Raw genomic sequence first — 15,200 nt, forward strand, 5'->3', positions numbered from 1 at the left:
TATGAATTGATACTATAAATAAAATTGAATTGAAAATTGAATTGAGTACTGAGAAATCTAGAGAGAGTTGTGTGGAGTTTTAATTAGCCTTGTAGCAACTTATTTGGCAATGGCTTGAATGTACCAGACCTTCATTAATATCACGCACTAAAGCTTTAATGTAATGGCATACCTTAAGTGATTGTTCCACAACTTTGTCACAAACCTAACATCAAACAATGTAATGACAAATAGCCAATTAGGAGACTGTTTAAGTGGCATAACAAGACCAGGAAATGCCTTTCTCCAAGTTTTTAAAGCCATCAATCAGCCAGTGAACCAGCCAACACTGGAGGTTGTTTACAGGAAACACAAGTATAATGAAGTGACATCGCATTTCAGATCTTTGGGGCTAGGAAACGTGTTCATTAAATGTGAAACGTTTTACTCATGTTCTCCTTCAAATAAAACCTGTAAAACATCGTGAATCTGAATGTTCTTCTGTTAAAACACATTGTTGAGTTATGCTACCCAGATTTTTCCATGGCTTGTTGCTTGTAATGGGATGCAGCCAGGAGACTAAATCTTTTAGATTAAAAATGAAACTGTTCTCTCAGTGTATCTCTGTGTGTCTTTTCTGTTCCTAAACAGCTTCCCAGCTATAAAAACTTCAAAGGAGTGATCCATGAACTGGGTCAGAACCAGTACCTTGTCAGTGGGGAGGTGTCTGTCATTGACAGAAACACCATCGAGATCACAGAGCTTCCTGTTCGGACATGGACACAGGTACAATTCAGCTTCTTTTCACTACAATATCTTATATATATTGTTTTTTTCATTACCTTAGATAGAACTTAACTGGTGTCCATATGAAGAACTGGAACATATAGGAATAGTAATAGGATACAAAAATACAGTAAGATAAATGGTAAATCTTAACTGCGTTTGTTGTTGTGTTGTGTGTAGGCGTATAAGGAGTCCGTGCTGGAGCCCATGCTACAGGGCAGCGACAAAACACCTGCTCTCATCAATGATTATAAGGAATACCACACAGACACCACGGTCAAGTTTGTGGTTCGCATGTCTGAGGAGAAACTTGCCCATGCCGAGTCAGTTGGTCTTCACAAAGTCTTCAAGCTGCAGTCCAGCCTTACCTGCAACTCCATGGTAAACCTAAAGTCTAATATAAATCATAACAAGTGTCTTCTGTCTTGTCTTGCCTCACTGGTTTGTCCATTTCTATTAAAAAAAATTAGTTTACTACGTTTTCTTTATGTTGTCAATGGTGTGTCATTAACTGATTTTATTTTTTTTACAAAAAATACTTCATAATTTGAACAAATCCCCCCCTTCCCTTGCATCATCATCATCACCCACCAGACAAAAATCAAGAAAAGATGACACAATAACTACTATATTCCATACCATTCAGCAAAATAGACAATAGATAATAAACCACATGTATACGTAAATGACATTCACCATACACCCAGTATACATGTCTCTCCCTCGCACAAAGCTACTTAGGAGCCTACAGAAAGTTGTTACTTTACCCATTTTCTAGTATAAAGTACATTCAATCTGGCAAACCGTATGTGTGAAACTGTTTCAAACGCCGCCCCCCTCACAGGACCACTACTGGGTTGACGGCACCCATTAACTAATTTTTTTAAACCACTTAATCCTCAGGTGCTATTTGACCACATGGGCTGTATGAAGAGGTACGAGTCGGTCCAAGACATCCTCCGGGAGTTCTTTGAGCTCCGCCTGCACTACTACAAACTGAGGAAGGACTGGTTACTGGGCAGCCTGGGGGCTGAGGCCGCTAAACTGTCCAACCAGGCTCGCTTTGTGCTGGAGAAGATCGAAGGAAAAATTACGATCGGTAAGAACGCTGGCATCAAATTCCTATGTTACAGTGAGTGGTTGAATATGTTCTAACCCATACTTTGTATCATAACAGAGAACAAATCCAAACGTGAATTGATCCGCATGCTGGTCCAGAAAGGCTATGAGTCTGATCCTGTGGCTGCCTGGTCCAAGTCTCAGGAAAAGGTACCATACCAGCAGCTTTTACTGTACACATCTACTTCTGGATATACAAGTTCACACAGCTACAATATGAACAAAAGTAAAAATACATTAGGACCTATAACTAGAGCTGTTCCAATACCATCTTTCCCTAAATGATTCCAATACCTGCACTTGTGTATCAGCCAATACAGAGTACCAATGTGATTCTCTCAAGAGCAAAAAGCAGCTCTGGGTGGTCTACCCGCATTGAACTCTGTGAAAATCTCCATTGACCAGCATGTGGTGGAAAGACTTTTTTCATGCTCCTGCCACAGGAAGGCCTCTGGACCGGATGGCATCTCTGGGCACCTATTGAAATCTTGCAACAAAGAGCTGGCAGAGGCATGGTGCCCCATCTTCCAGAAGTCTTTAAACATTCACTTTGCACCCTCTATCTGGAAAAAAAACTACTATAATTCCCGTACCAAAAAACAAAACAAAAAGTAAGCTGCAAAGACAATGACTACTGTCCTGCAGCACTTACGTCACTAGTGAAGACGTGTTTTAAAAAACAGAGGTCAATTGTCTTTTAGATCCCTTTCAGTTTGCATATAAAAAGAACAGAAGCACAGATGACACCATCATTGCTGTGACACACAGTTCTAACAGACATTTGGACGATTCTACCTCATATGCACGCCTCCTATCCTAACCGTATACTGCAAGACCTTTTATGGATTATATGATTGTTGTATGGCCTGGCTAAGGGAAACCTTTGTAAAACAAGAGCAAACAGACATAGAAGGAATGCAATAGAACATTTCTGTTATTATCTAGTTTGACTGTCAGTCATAACAAATGTTTTTCTTTGTAACTAAATTACACTGAATCAGATCGGTGCATAGGCTCGGGTACTCACCGATGCATTTTAGGCTGCACACTCCTAAGTCTGCACTGAGTTTCCTATAGTTTAACATTTTCATATAGTCTTTTGATGTATCTTAGTTTTGACTTTTGCATTTCAATTTAGTTTAGTTTCAGATTTCAGAAATATTAAGTTTTTATACATTTAGCTTCAGTTTGTTTTTGTTAGGCTTGAATAAAGTCTTAGAAGTATGTAGCTATGTATGCATACAAACTTCATTGTTTGAGAACTGCATAGGAAAGGCCATTGGGTTGATTGTATCATCTTCACGCTACTTTATTCTCAGATGTGAAGCAGTTAAAGCGTTTTGCCATCTTCTGGAATGGAAAAACAAATTAAACTGAAATGATAATCGTTCAGTTCTTTGAACAGCAATATAGTTTCTTAAACTAAAGTAACTTAAACGGTTTTTTGTTAAGTGCATATTTTAGTTTTAGTTTCCGAAAACCCTGGACGGCTTGTCGGTGGATCGAGGTTCATCTTGGCAGAAGGTGAAGAAAGCAACATCCTGTTTCATGACACCATGTTTTTTTGTTGTTCTCCAACAGGCTCAGGAAGACGACGACCATGACGGCAACGAGAGCGACAGCTCGGTGGACTCTGGCTCCTCGTCAGGTCCAAACTTCAACTACATCCTCAACATGCCTCTGTGGTGCCTGTCTAAAGAGAAGGTGGAGGAGCTGCTCAAACAGAGGGACCACAAGGTATTATTAAGCAGCCTTTTATTCAATTTCACATCATTCCTTTTCATCTCACTAGACACCTGTCTTGCAGACATCACTGTATTTTATATGAAAGTGTTGGGTGGTTTTTTTTCTCCAAGAAAGACGTGATATTCACTGGTATCTTTTTATGTTAAAGGCTCTTATTGGAAAACTGTGATCTTACCTTCCAGAACTTCTCTGTTAATCAGAGGGACATTAGCAGACTCGATCCACTGACTGCCTTTTACTTGATATTCCACAATCTCGCGCAGAAAAACTGATTTTATTTTTAGTGCAGACAACTCCTAGAACAAAAGATTGCACTTTCTTAAAATCAACTCAGTTGTGCCTCTCAGAAGATTTAGTAATCTGGTTTTAAATCTGCAAAATTCTACTTGTAACTGCTTTACATCATTTTATTTTTTTGCATCCATATTATCTTAATTTATTCATCAAAGGGGTGGCTGTAGCTCAGTCTGTAGGGACTTGGGTTCTGATCTGACTCAGTGACACTGAAAATGAGAGTCGCCCCTCAATGATCCCTTGAGGATAAATAAAGTTCCTGCCTGTCCATGTGGGGATTGTACCAGTTAAATTGATTTATGCGGAGTAAACCAATTGGGAATCAGACACCTAACTCTAACAATCAGAGTCATAACACCGTGATCCAGGACAACCGTTCCGATTTACGCTGTGTCTCAAAACGCACATTTCTGTACATACACTTGCTATTTTGAGTACACAGTGCTTTCACTCTAATGAAGTATGGCCAACAGCAGTGCACTACGACTACCTGGATGTTGTTGCCATCTTTGCTACATAACGGAAGCTTCATGACCACCAGCGTATTGTCAAACTTGTGAATATGGCGGGCGAGGAACCTACAGCCGTAGCAACTGAAATGGCAAAAACAGAGCTATGCAAATGTAAATTATACATGTTTTTTTCTGATAAGTACCATTATACTGCAGTCAGAGACAATAGGTGGCGGCAACACCCAGCTGCAATTTACCATTAAACCATTAAAAGCCATCTTCCCATACATTTTGTCTTTTTGTAGTTGTGTTTTTGGTAGTTTTGCGTCAAAACTACCAAAAACACAACTACAAAAAGTAGTATTTTGGATGGTCATTATCACCATATTTCTCTTTTCTTTTGGGTTGTTTTAGGTCTCTGTGGTCATTTGACATCTCTTTGTAGTCAGGACCCAGTGAGTGTGTGAAGTGGTGCAGTTGACATTGTTTTGATTAACAAAGTGAATATGTGCTGTTGTACAGAGATCAGAGCTGAACGACCTCCAGAAGAAACAACCTGAAGATCTGTGGAAGGAGGACTTGGCCGTGTTCATCGAGGAACTGGATGTAAGTTTTGTGTTTTAGACACTTTTTACTGTCTCTGCATTCACCACTCGCTCAGCTGTGAAAGTTGATTGCTGATAGTTTACTTCAGGGCTGGATGTGCTTTCAGTTACTGTTAGCACGTTGTTGTGAAGTTGATAATACATGAGTTTGGTCTGAATAATGTACACTTCCATCAGTACAACAAGACTGCCGTCACTCACCACTCTGATCTCTAACAGAAAAGCTGTTACCAATTACTAAGTGTGTCCAGTTGCTTCTATAATAATAATAATAATAATAATACATATTATCTAAAGGCGCCTTTCTCGGCACTCAAGGACGCTGTACAGGGTATACATACATAAGACATTTTAAAAACAGAAAAAAATACTATACAACAATAACAACGCTTCTACTTTGCAGTAGGCTTTTTTTTACCGGTGGAAGCTTCATATGAAACGGATTGACATTGGTCTCGAGATTAAATTTCATTATGATGACCCTGTCACTAATTCAAATCGATTCCATATCACGCTGCGTCTCTCCTCAATATTCTAAATGTATATATTGCTACACATGGTTTTTATCGACACATTCAAGCAGTTAGATTTACATGAGCTCCCCTTTTCATTGTATCTTCTCTTATAAACACACTTCCTTCCACACAGCAGAGAAATCTATATCTTATCTAGGTCTGCATCGATGCAATGTTTTATTTCAACACCCCTATTCAATACTGGCTTTTGATAATTTACTATATTAAGAGGGTTATTTATGTTTCCCTCTTGTACTATGTGCTTAATGTGTCAATATGGTCATGACAATTTGAATTTGAGTTAAAAGTGATGTAACTTTGTAACGGAATTTCTGCGTTTGGTCTGTCAGAAAGTGGAGGCCCATGAGCGAGAGGAGCAGAGTTTAGGGAAGGCCGTCAAAATGGTGAAAGGGAAGGTGGGCAAACCCAAAGCCAAGAAGCTGAACCTGGAGGAGACCATGCCCTCCGTGTTTGGTCGCCGGGTGGAGCCACCAACTCAAGCCATCAGATCTGACGCAGCCAAGAAACTGACCAAAAAGAAGAAGGTAACAACTGCCAGTGTAAAACCGAAAAATAAAAGGGCGCAATCAGGAATCCAGGATGTGTTACAGGTTGTGTTTTTTTTCTCTCAGAGTGACATCGATCCAGCAGTGAAGCTGGAGTTTGATGAGGAAGGTTTGGGCGTGGAGGGAGCAGCGGGAGAAATCTCTGTAGCCAAACCAAAGGCTCCACGTGTCAAGAAAGAGAAGAAAGAGCCCGGTCAGTACTTCTATGAAAACCATTTCCTTTCAGTTTTTCATTTTCAAAGATTGCTATTTCTGTTCAAATGTCCAAGGACTGAATTAAAAAGGCCAAATGTAAGAAATGATTGATTTGGACTTGCTTTATCAGTAGATACGCTATTTATTTAGCACAGATGGACCCATTTGTCAACTATATCTACCCAGCATTCTTTCTCCTAGTATATCATGTTTAGGGCTCTGTATCGCCATAGGCGTCGATTTCGGTGGGGATGGCTGGTACCCGTACCATTCAGATTAGCAGTCATTTTGTATCCATCACTCTTCTTTTCTTTTTTTTTTATAACTTCAAGCTCAATTTAGTTTTAAAAAATAAAGTACATTACACATATAATTCTTACGTGACAGATGCCAACAAATCCACAAAAATCTCTACTGTACATTCAGTGTACTGATCAGTAGGGTTGGGTACCTTTCACATCTGAACCAATACTTCATGAAACCGGTCCCTGACAAACGGTACTGTTTTCAGTACCCTCCCTCTGTAATTACAAAAAAATTATTTCAGTTGTAAAAATAATTCCAGACCTATTTACTTAGAACATTATTTATTTAAAATATTTTACCCTGACAGAAATTAAACAAAAATAAAAATAAAACCCCTCTCTGTCTCTTTCTCCTCCCAAACCTGCCATTACGACCAATTAAATTGAATAATTAATAATTTCTTATTCATTGTAACTTTTATTCTTGTATTTGGATATTATATTTTAGCCTGTTTTATTGTCATCATGATCGTTTTTAATTGCTCTTTAATGTTTCATGTAAAGCTCTGTGAGTTGCCTTGTTGCTGAAGGTGCTTTGCCTTGCCTTTCAACTTCAGCCTGTCAGTCGGTCCCCAGGGCATAGAAACCACCTGCCTGCACGTCTTAGAGGAACGTCAACAGCCTTGCGACCGCTTTCGGCTCGCCATTAATATCATATCACACTGAATGGTGTCTGTGTAAAGTTTTGAAAAACTGTTACCACACTTATCAGCATCGCCGAGACTCACTGGGACTCAAAACTCACGCTTACTCCCAGGTACCGAAATTTGGTACCGTTGGATTTTACATGACCTAAGACTCAGATGTACCGACGTGATTCAATCAGTACCAGTAAAGGTACAGGGTTTGATGCCCAACCCAACTGATCAGTAGAAAATGTATTTAAAATAGAAAACATTACCCTTCATAATGTTTGGTATTTCTAACTCGTGCTGTAATATGTATTATTGTTGCTACAAGTATCCCTGTGTATCAACAGTAATAGTCCCTTTATCAGCTGACTGGAGGTGTGTCTGGATTTAGTGGGGCAGGTGTTGTATAATGACAATAAATTAACCTCTAAATATGTACAGTTAATTGTATCAATTATTGCATAAATATATAAGTAAGAAATAAAATAAAAAATCTATTATAGGTCACTTGTTCTATTCAAATAAATGAAATCCCCTTGCTTGTAATCTCCTTCTAGTCCTTTTATGAAAGAAAAACACATTTGATCCATTTTCATTGCACCTCTAAAATTCTTTATTCACTTAAACATTTTTTTCTACTACTAAAAGTTGTTGTGTTGAGCCCTGCTGGCTGACAACTAACGGTCTGATAATTTTCGCTGTGTTGCAGGAGCGCCCCGGGTGAGAAAACCCCCAGGACCCAAAGGTGTCCCTGCTAAGAAGGTGAAGAAGAGGAACCCCTGGTCTGAGGACGAGTCCAAGTCCGACAGTGACCTGGAGAACAGCCAGCCTGTCGTCATCCCCAGAGAGACCAAGTCCCAGAGGGCATCAGGTAAAGTTAAACTTACTCCTGATTTCCACCGGTTGCAGAACGTCTGTGGATCGGCACCTCTGGGTTACGGGTTCGTGCTCGATCGTCTGTCAACACCCACCAGGTCCGGATTTGTTGCAGAACAGCTGCGGCCATGACTGACAGCTGAAGTCACGAGGACCCACGGGGTCTCGCAAGTTCACGTAGAATAGAACAACAAAACCACCACCAATTAGTTTCCATCCAGAGGAGTAGAGGGGGAACAACTCTACGCAGGGAAATATGGTCCGCCGTGAGAACGCTCTATTTTATTTTGAAAATTAACCGGATGTTTTATTTTGTTTCTGCGCTCCACTTCCTGTCCCGCACTATCTGCTGTGTGCTGAATTGCTGTGGAGCTCTCCGGCAAATATAAAAGCTCTGGGTATCTGCTCCGGTGGTCTGGGGATCGCCAGAGCTGGGACGGAGTCGAGACGCAGCTGCTCTGCAACCACTGGAAATACAATAAATTAATGACTCCGCCGCCGCTGTGGATCGGGTCCACAGACGTTCTGCACCCGGTGGAAGTTAAGAATTAGTATCATCACTAGCACCACTATCTGCAGCTATTTGTTGTTTTATATATTACTTATTCTTTAAAGGAGACAGACGGGTATTGATTTCATCAGTCATTTGAGATTTTAAATCCTCCTTTTATAGCTTCCTTGATGTTTTTTTCACCATTTGTTTTTCTTTTAATATGTACACACTCTTTGATATGACCCACCGTCAGCATGTTGGTGACTGAGTGGAGTGTAACATTTCATTTAAAACCACTTCATGTTGCCCGGGGCCAAAAAACAAAAAAACTTGTAAACCAGCTCTGCATTTCGTCAGATTGATTAGCTTTCACTGTCTGAGGGCCCAGACTGATGCAACATATCTGCAACACGTACCCGTTATTGTTCGGCAACAGAAGCCAGAGCAATAAAAAAGATGTGACCCAGGCTTTGCTCTTGTCTTTCAGCTGCCAAGCCCAAATATACGTTTGACTTCTCGGAGGAGGAGGATGAGGCCGCCGACGAAGAGGAGAACGGCGAGAACGACGTGGCTTCATCGCCAATGAGGTCATTTAAAGATGACTTCCTGTCTTCGGAGACCAAGCAGCGATACAGCGACCGTCATGATGATGACGACGATGACGATGTCGAAGACTCCTACTCTGCCCCCCCAAAAAAGACAACGTAAGATTTAAGCCACAGCCAGGAGCTCATCTGAACACGCTGGAATAGAGGGTTTGTAGGAATGTTGGTGTCACCGGGGCCAATGGCAGTCGTTGGACCCCAGCCCGCTGAGGTATCTGTGTGTGTTTGGGTCGTGTCCATATCCACAATGTTCCTCTTCCGGGATTGCTGTGTTAGACAGAGGAAGGTAACAGATATTCGGCCGAATTTTCATTGCTATGTGTTGGTAACCTAGCATATAAAGTAACCTAGCAACAATATAAATCCGGTGGATTTCTGAGGACTGTGGTTACCTGGTCCTCAGATCTCTGCAGGGTACATCCAGACAGCAGCTAGACTATCTGTCCAATCTGAGACTAGGTTACCTGGTCCCAGATCTCTGCAGGGTAAATCCAGACAGCTAGCTAGACTATCTGTCCAATCTGAGGACTATGGTACCTGGTCCTCAGATCTCTGCAGGGTAAATCCAGACAGCTAGCTAGACATCTGTCCAATCTGAGGACTATGGTACCGGTCCTCAGATCTCTGCAGGGTAAATCCAGACAGCTAGCTAGACTATCTGTCCAATCTGAGGACTATGGTTACCTGGTCCTCAGATCTCTGCAGGGTAAATCCAGACAGCTAGCTAGACTATCTGTCCAATCTGAGGACTATGGTTACCTGGTCTTCAGATCTCTGCAGGGTAAACCCAATTTTGTGTGGACTGGCACGGCCCTCCTCCGCAGCACTGTGAAGGAAAGTCTGGCACCACCGAGGCATCAAGGCAATACAAGCTGGACAATTGTCCCATTAACTTCCATTGTAGCTTGTTTCTCTGCTGCTGACTGCAGAGATCTCTCTTAATACTGGACCAGTGCCACAGACTGGTGACCCATCAGTCACTTAGACACAGACATAAACACAAAGGAAAACAGAGTCTAGTTTAAAAAAAAAGAAGTTACCCTTTAAGTTCCATGTAGTTATGCAGAGACGTATCATAAAGTAAGCTATAGGAAAATCACAATCTTTTATTTTCTTAAATATAGAGTATGCGTATACACGGGAGAATCTACTGGAGGCATGTTCGTGAGCCTGCTCTCTCATTGGCTGTCTGTGAAATTGGCCCATACCACTGTTCTTATAGTTCTTATAGTTCTTATATATTGCTCTGTTGTTATTTCAGCTGCCTGTGGGAACCCAGCGTAAGGTATCCATAATGTCCGGAACGCTCAGATCTAAGCAGAGACCTTTGTTGCATGTCAGTCTTTTCTCTCCCCCGTCATGTCCCGCCATCTCTCTCTACTGCCTGCTATCTAATGAAGACACACAGATCTGTGGAGAAGAAATGCTGACCGCGTTGTTTCTGCTTCTCTAAAGGTCTGCACCTGTAGCTAAAAGGCAAGAGACAACCAGCATCTTCTCGTCCAAGTCGGCCTTCTCAGAAAAAAGCAATGACAGTGGTGAGTACCAGTTCAGTGGTAGTGTGTTTTCTTTCTAAAATGTACTAAAATGTGACAACAATTTCCATCAGGGATTTTGCAGCAAACAATTGTTTTGGATTGTTATCAAGATTAATGGCTTGGTCTGTTATGGTGAAATATTTCCATTACAGTTTCATTACATATTTAGTCCAGGCCAGCACTCCTAAACCCAAATATTCACTTTACTATCATATAAGACAAATAAATCTTGAAAATATGAACAATTTAGAGGCCGAGATTAGAGACTTCTCTTAAAAATTCTCTTAACATCATCTCTCAACATTGATTATCTAAACTGTTGCTAATTAACTTCCTTTTGATTGCCATGGGACAATTTAGACAGTTTACTTTTCCCTCTCCAAGATCTACATTGCAGTCACAATAACTTAAATTCCAAACAACAAATTATAATAACTATAAGAAATATAAGAAATATAAGAAATTCGACCCCTGTAAAAAATGTCTATATCTGAAATATGGGTTTCTTTTTAACAAAATTACAACAATAAATGGATTGGATTCCTTACAACACTCTTTGAAGATACAATTGATCACTTTCATTCCTCTGATCGTAACTATTAGTCAAACTAATTCATAATTTCTGCTTTTTGAACTCCAATATTAGGTATAATTCTATAAAAATGAGGGTTATTGACCATGAATTCCAAAATGTACTGTAAAACTAGTGGTAGTAAGGTGGTGTTAGTAAAAACAAAACAAAAAACGTCTGAAAACGGGACAAAAATGCCAAATTTTTGTCCGTTTTTGACCCAAGAGGACAACATAAGGGCTATGCACCGCATTCGGTTAAGAGATTTCTGATGTAGTTCTGTTAGATCCTGATGTGTAGGAAGCATTCAAGTCTTTACTAAAGCAACAACATTGGATTAGTTTGTCTGCACAGAAGATACTCCTAAGAAAATGAACTCTAGCGAAGGAAAAGAACAAGTTGAAGTGCTGAACAGTATGTAACAAAGTCAGAATGTGAAGTAGAGCCGGTTTGAAATGCCATGTTGGACAAAAGGTGAACCCAGTCAGAGAGGGTGCAGCAGCTGAGCGCCCGCCTGTCGTTTGTCTTGCAGATGGGTCCAAGTCTGACAGCGACGACGACATCGCCCCCCCGGTGTTCTCCACTTACTCCAGCAGCTCTGCGTTTGACAAACTCTCACCAGCAAAGAAAGGTACTGACTCACTATGTCCACCAGAGGGAGCCAAGGACCCCTTAACTGGAAGAGAGATGCAGTCGTGGCCCCCTACTACTCTAAATAAATTGTAGAAAATGAAGTTGCATCTTAAACTGGGCCGGATGGATATACTATATTATTTATATCATGTTTTAATGTTAAACATACATGTGGAAGGCTTTATGGCTACCATATGGCTATTTCACTATAGTAACCTTATCTTCATTAATACATTGGATTTGGATTTGGATTATTATTGGATATTTTCCAACTAATTAGAATTTTTAGAAAAAAAGAAACTTTCAAAAAACATTTTATACATAATGTGTGCCATAAGGTTCTATATTTTAGTTCTGTGTATATATAATAGTTATCGAAAAAAGTATCATTAGGAAACGGGTGTCGATGTCTCACAGTATCGGCAGCGCTAGCGGCCATTTTTGAATGCGACCCAGCCCTACTTACAATGTACAGAATGGAAGGTGGGGTCGGGGGGGGAAGCGTCTACTTATTGTGGAAGATAACTGATACACACCGTTCCATCTGCAGCAGCTAAGAAGCCGTCTGATGCCGCTCCCAAACCTAAGAAGCCACCAGCAGCAAAAGCAAAGAAGCCTGATAAGTCCATCTGGGACTCTGACTCCGATACCGGGTCCAAGAAGACAGCCTCACCTCTTAAAGGTACAGCACAGATCCTGTCTTTTCCTACAACAAATAAATAGCTAACAACAAATGTGCATTGGCTCACTTTTTGTTCTGGTGGACTCTTGTGCAGGCAAAGGCAGAGGGAGGAAGAGGAAGGGCTCCGGCTCTGAAGACGAGTACAGTCCGATGAAGAAAATGGCCAAACCTGTGGGCAGAGTGAGTATCTCCTGGGGTTCTTCCATAGCTGCTACTGTAAACAGTATGCTCTCTATGGCCTGATGCTGGATTTCATGTACTTTACATCAGTGTTGGAATGTACTTGTACTGTAAGTACACATTTACTCTAGTACAAATGTTGAGATACTTGTACTTTACTTGAGTCTTTTTTAATGCCAATTTCTACTTCTACTCCGCTACATTTCAGAGAGAAATACTCTACTTTTTACTCCACTACATTCATGTGACTGCTTTAGTTACTTTAGTTACTGGTTACTTTAATTACTCCACTACATTCATCTGACAGCTTTAGTTACTAGTTACTTTAGTTACTAGTTACTTTAGTTACTCCACTACATTCATTGGACAGCTTTAGTTACTAGTTACTTTAGTTACTAGTTACTTTCCACATTAAGATTCCTGCACACTAATCACATGTAGTTTAAATAATCTGATGTTTTATTCTAAAGTAACCTAGCAACAATATAACGGCCTATAAGTCCAGCTGAGGTGATGATGTCATTAAACACTCAGCTGATTGGATGCTGTACTCTTTCTACAATGGGAGTACAATTCTACATTCAGTACTTTTACTTTAAATACTTTAAGTACATTTTCCTGATGATACTTACAGACTTTTACCTAAGTAAGATTTTCAATGCAGGACTTTTCCTTGTAACAGAATAGTATTACAGTGTGGTACGAGTACTTTTTCTTAAGTAAAGGATCTGAATACTTCTTCCACCGCTGCTACATTTAAATGTCACGGCTGAATAACAAACTAAAGAAATGGAGACTGTCCAGATACCAGTTATTTTCATGTATGAGCTGTTCCAGACAACATCATTTAGAATGAAGGTAGGGGCGCCTGGGTAGCTCACCTGGTAGAGGGCGCCACCACGTACAGTTTGACTCCGACCCTACTGGTTACCATAATCAAGTGTTTGGTTGCCCTCCTGTGCAGAAGCCTCAGAAACCCCCGTCAGATGACGAGGACGACGACAGCAACAGCCTGAGTGCGAAGATGGCTCGGTCCCGGGACCGGCCGGGCCGGGCCAAGAAGGAGATCAAGTACTTTGACGAGTCGGACAACGGGGGAGAAGACGACGATGACGACATGTTCGATTAAAGCAACACACTTTAAATACACTCTGCTTTTATGGAAGTTCCTCCTCCTCCTCCTCCTGTGTTCCCACAGACTTTTGTACATTTCTTCTTTCATTTTAATTCATTAATGGTGATGTTACAATGATTTTTATTGTGTAGTTGTTTTACACTTTTTATTATACATATACAGGTTTCTTTTTTTATGCTCATTGAAATGTTCAGTATTTGTCCCGAAGCGGCTTTTAGAAGTTTAGAACGCTGTGCTTTAGCACATTTTAATTGTTGAAATACTATGTAACTTTTTGAACATGAAGTTGAAAAGTAAACAATGAAATGTCCATGGTTCTACCTGCCTGATTCTTTCATATCTGAGCAATATTACACGACACGTGTCACTTCTGGGATCACCCTGGAAATTCCACCGGATGTCCCTCATTTCTGCCGGATGTCCGTCTCCGTCCTCTGTGGGTTAGGGTTAGGGTACAATCTGATGACTGTGGTTACCTGGTCCTCAGATCTCTGCAGGGTAAATCCAGACCGCTAGCTAGACTATCTGTCCAATCTGAGGACTATGGTTACCTGGTCCTCAGGTCTCTGCAGGGTAAATCCAGACAGCTAGCTAGACTATCTGTCCAATCTGAGGTCTCCGTAAAACTACTTCTGAACCTTGGCTCTGTCTGGTGCTTAGCTCCGCCCAAGAGGATTGTGATTGGTTTAAATAAATGCCAATTAACCAGAGCAGGTTGTCCTCCCATCCGGCAATGTTGTGTGGACTACTCAGACCTTCCTGTGCAGCGCTGTGGAGGAAGGTCTGGATTGGTCAGTGTAAACCAATGGGCTCTCAGTTCTCCCTTCAGCTGCTGGACTGGAGTGTCTGCTGCTGATTTAACCGAAAGCTCAGATTCTAAAAGTCTATTTTCAGCTCTCATATTCAGGTAGAAACTCTAACAGTGGCTCACTCTGTGGTTTGGAGCTTAGTTTGACGCCTTCGTTCGTGTTTGTACTGTCACACATCAGACTTTACTGATCGCTTTCAGCCCAAGTTACTGCTGATGCATCGCTACTTCACATTAACGCTTTTAACAGGAAATGGGACATAAAAATAGGAAATGCAATGCATCTGTCACCACATTACAGGAACATCATAATGGGTTAGGGTATAACAGATCAGTGTTTCCGCTAGGTTTGTGGAAGACTAAGTTGCACATATTTGGTGGGGGGGGTTAGGGGTACTCCTTTAAGATAATTGTTAGGTTTTTATAATAAACAAAATGTGTAACTTCACATCATTTTGAAGCGTTATTACCTATGTGTCAAATGT

At 40.8% G+C, this 15,200-nt stretch overlaps 1 protein-coding gene across 2 annotated transcripts in view; it reads left to right on the forward strand.

Moving 5' to 3' along the window:
- The window catches only part of top2b (DNA topoisomerase II beta), a 36,018-nt gene extending 21,801 nt beyond the window's left edge, over positions 1–14,217 (forward strand). Inside the window, exons 22-36 of one of the 2 annotated variants that reach the window (XM_032522286.1) lie at positions 631–765; positions 946–1,146; positions 1,669–1,864; positions 1,943–2,034; positions 3,466–3,621; positions 4,899–4,982; positions 5,847–6,041; positions 6,129–6,255; positions 7,904–8,065; positions 9,051–9,267; positions 10,624–10,706; positions 11,810–11,908; positions 12,461–12,592; positions 12,687–12,772; positions 13,737–14,217. In XM_032522286.1, coding sequence (XP_032378177.1) covers positions 631–765; positions 946–1,146; positions 1,669–1,864; positions 1,943–2,034; positions 3,466–3,621; positions 4,899–4,982; positions 5,847–6,041; positions 6,129–6,255; positions 7,904–8,065; positions 9,051–9,267; positions 10,624–10,706; positions 11,810–11,908; positions 12,461–12,592; positions 12,687–12,772; positions 13,737–13,901 — 2,130 coding nt within the window. In that variant the 3' untranslated portion in view covers positions 13,902–14,217. The remainder of the gene's footprint in view (positions 1–630; positions 766–945; positions 1,147–1,668; positions 1,865–1,942; positions 2,035–3,465; positions 3,622–4,898; positions 4,983–5,846; positions 6,042–6,128; positions 6,256–7,903; positions 8,066–9,050; positions 9,268–10,623; positions 10,707–11,809; positions 11,909–12,460; positions 12,593–12,686; positions 12,773–13,736) is intronic. The other variant, XM_032522287.1, reaches the window with a different exon arrangement.
- Positions 14,218–15,200: the final 983 nt, after the last annotated feature.

The sequence above is a fragment of the Etheostoma spectabile genome, chromosome 8 (assembly GCF_008692095.1).
Source record: "Etheostoma spectabile isolate EspeVRDwgs_2016 chromosome 8, UIUC_Espe_1.0, whole genome shotgun sequence".
Lineage (NCBI taxonomy): Eukaryota > Metazoa > Chordata > Actinopteri > Perciformes > Percidae > Etheostoma > Etheostoma spectabile.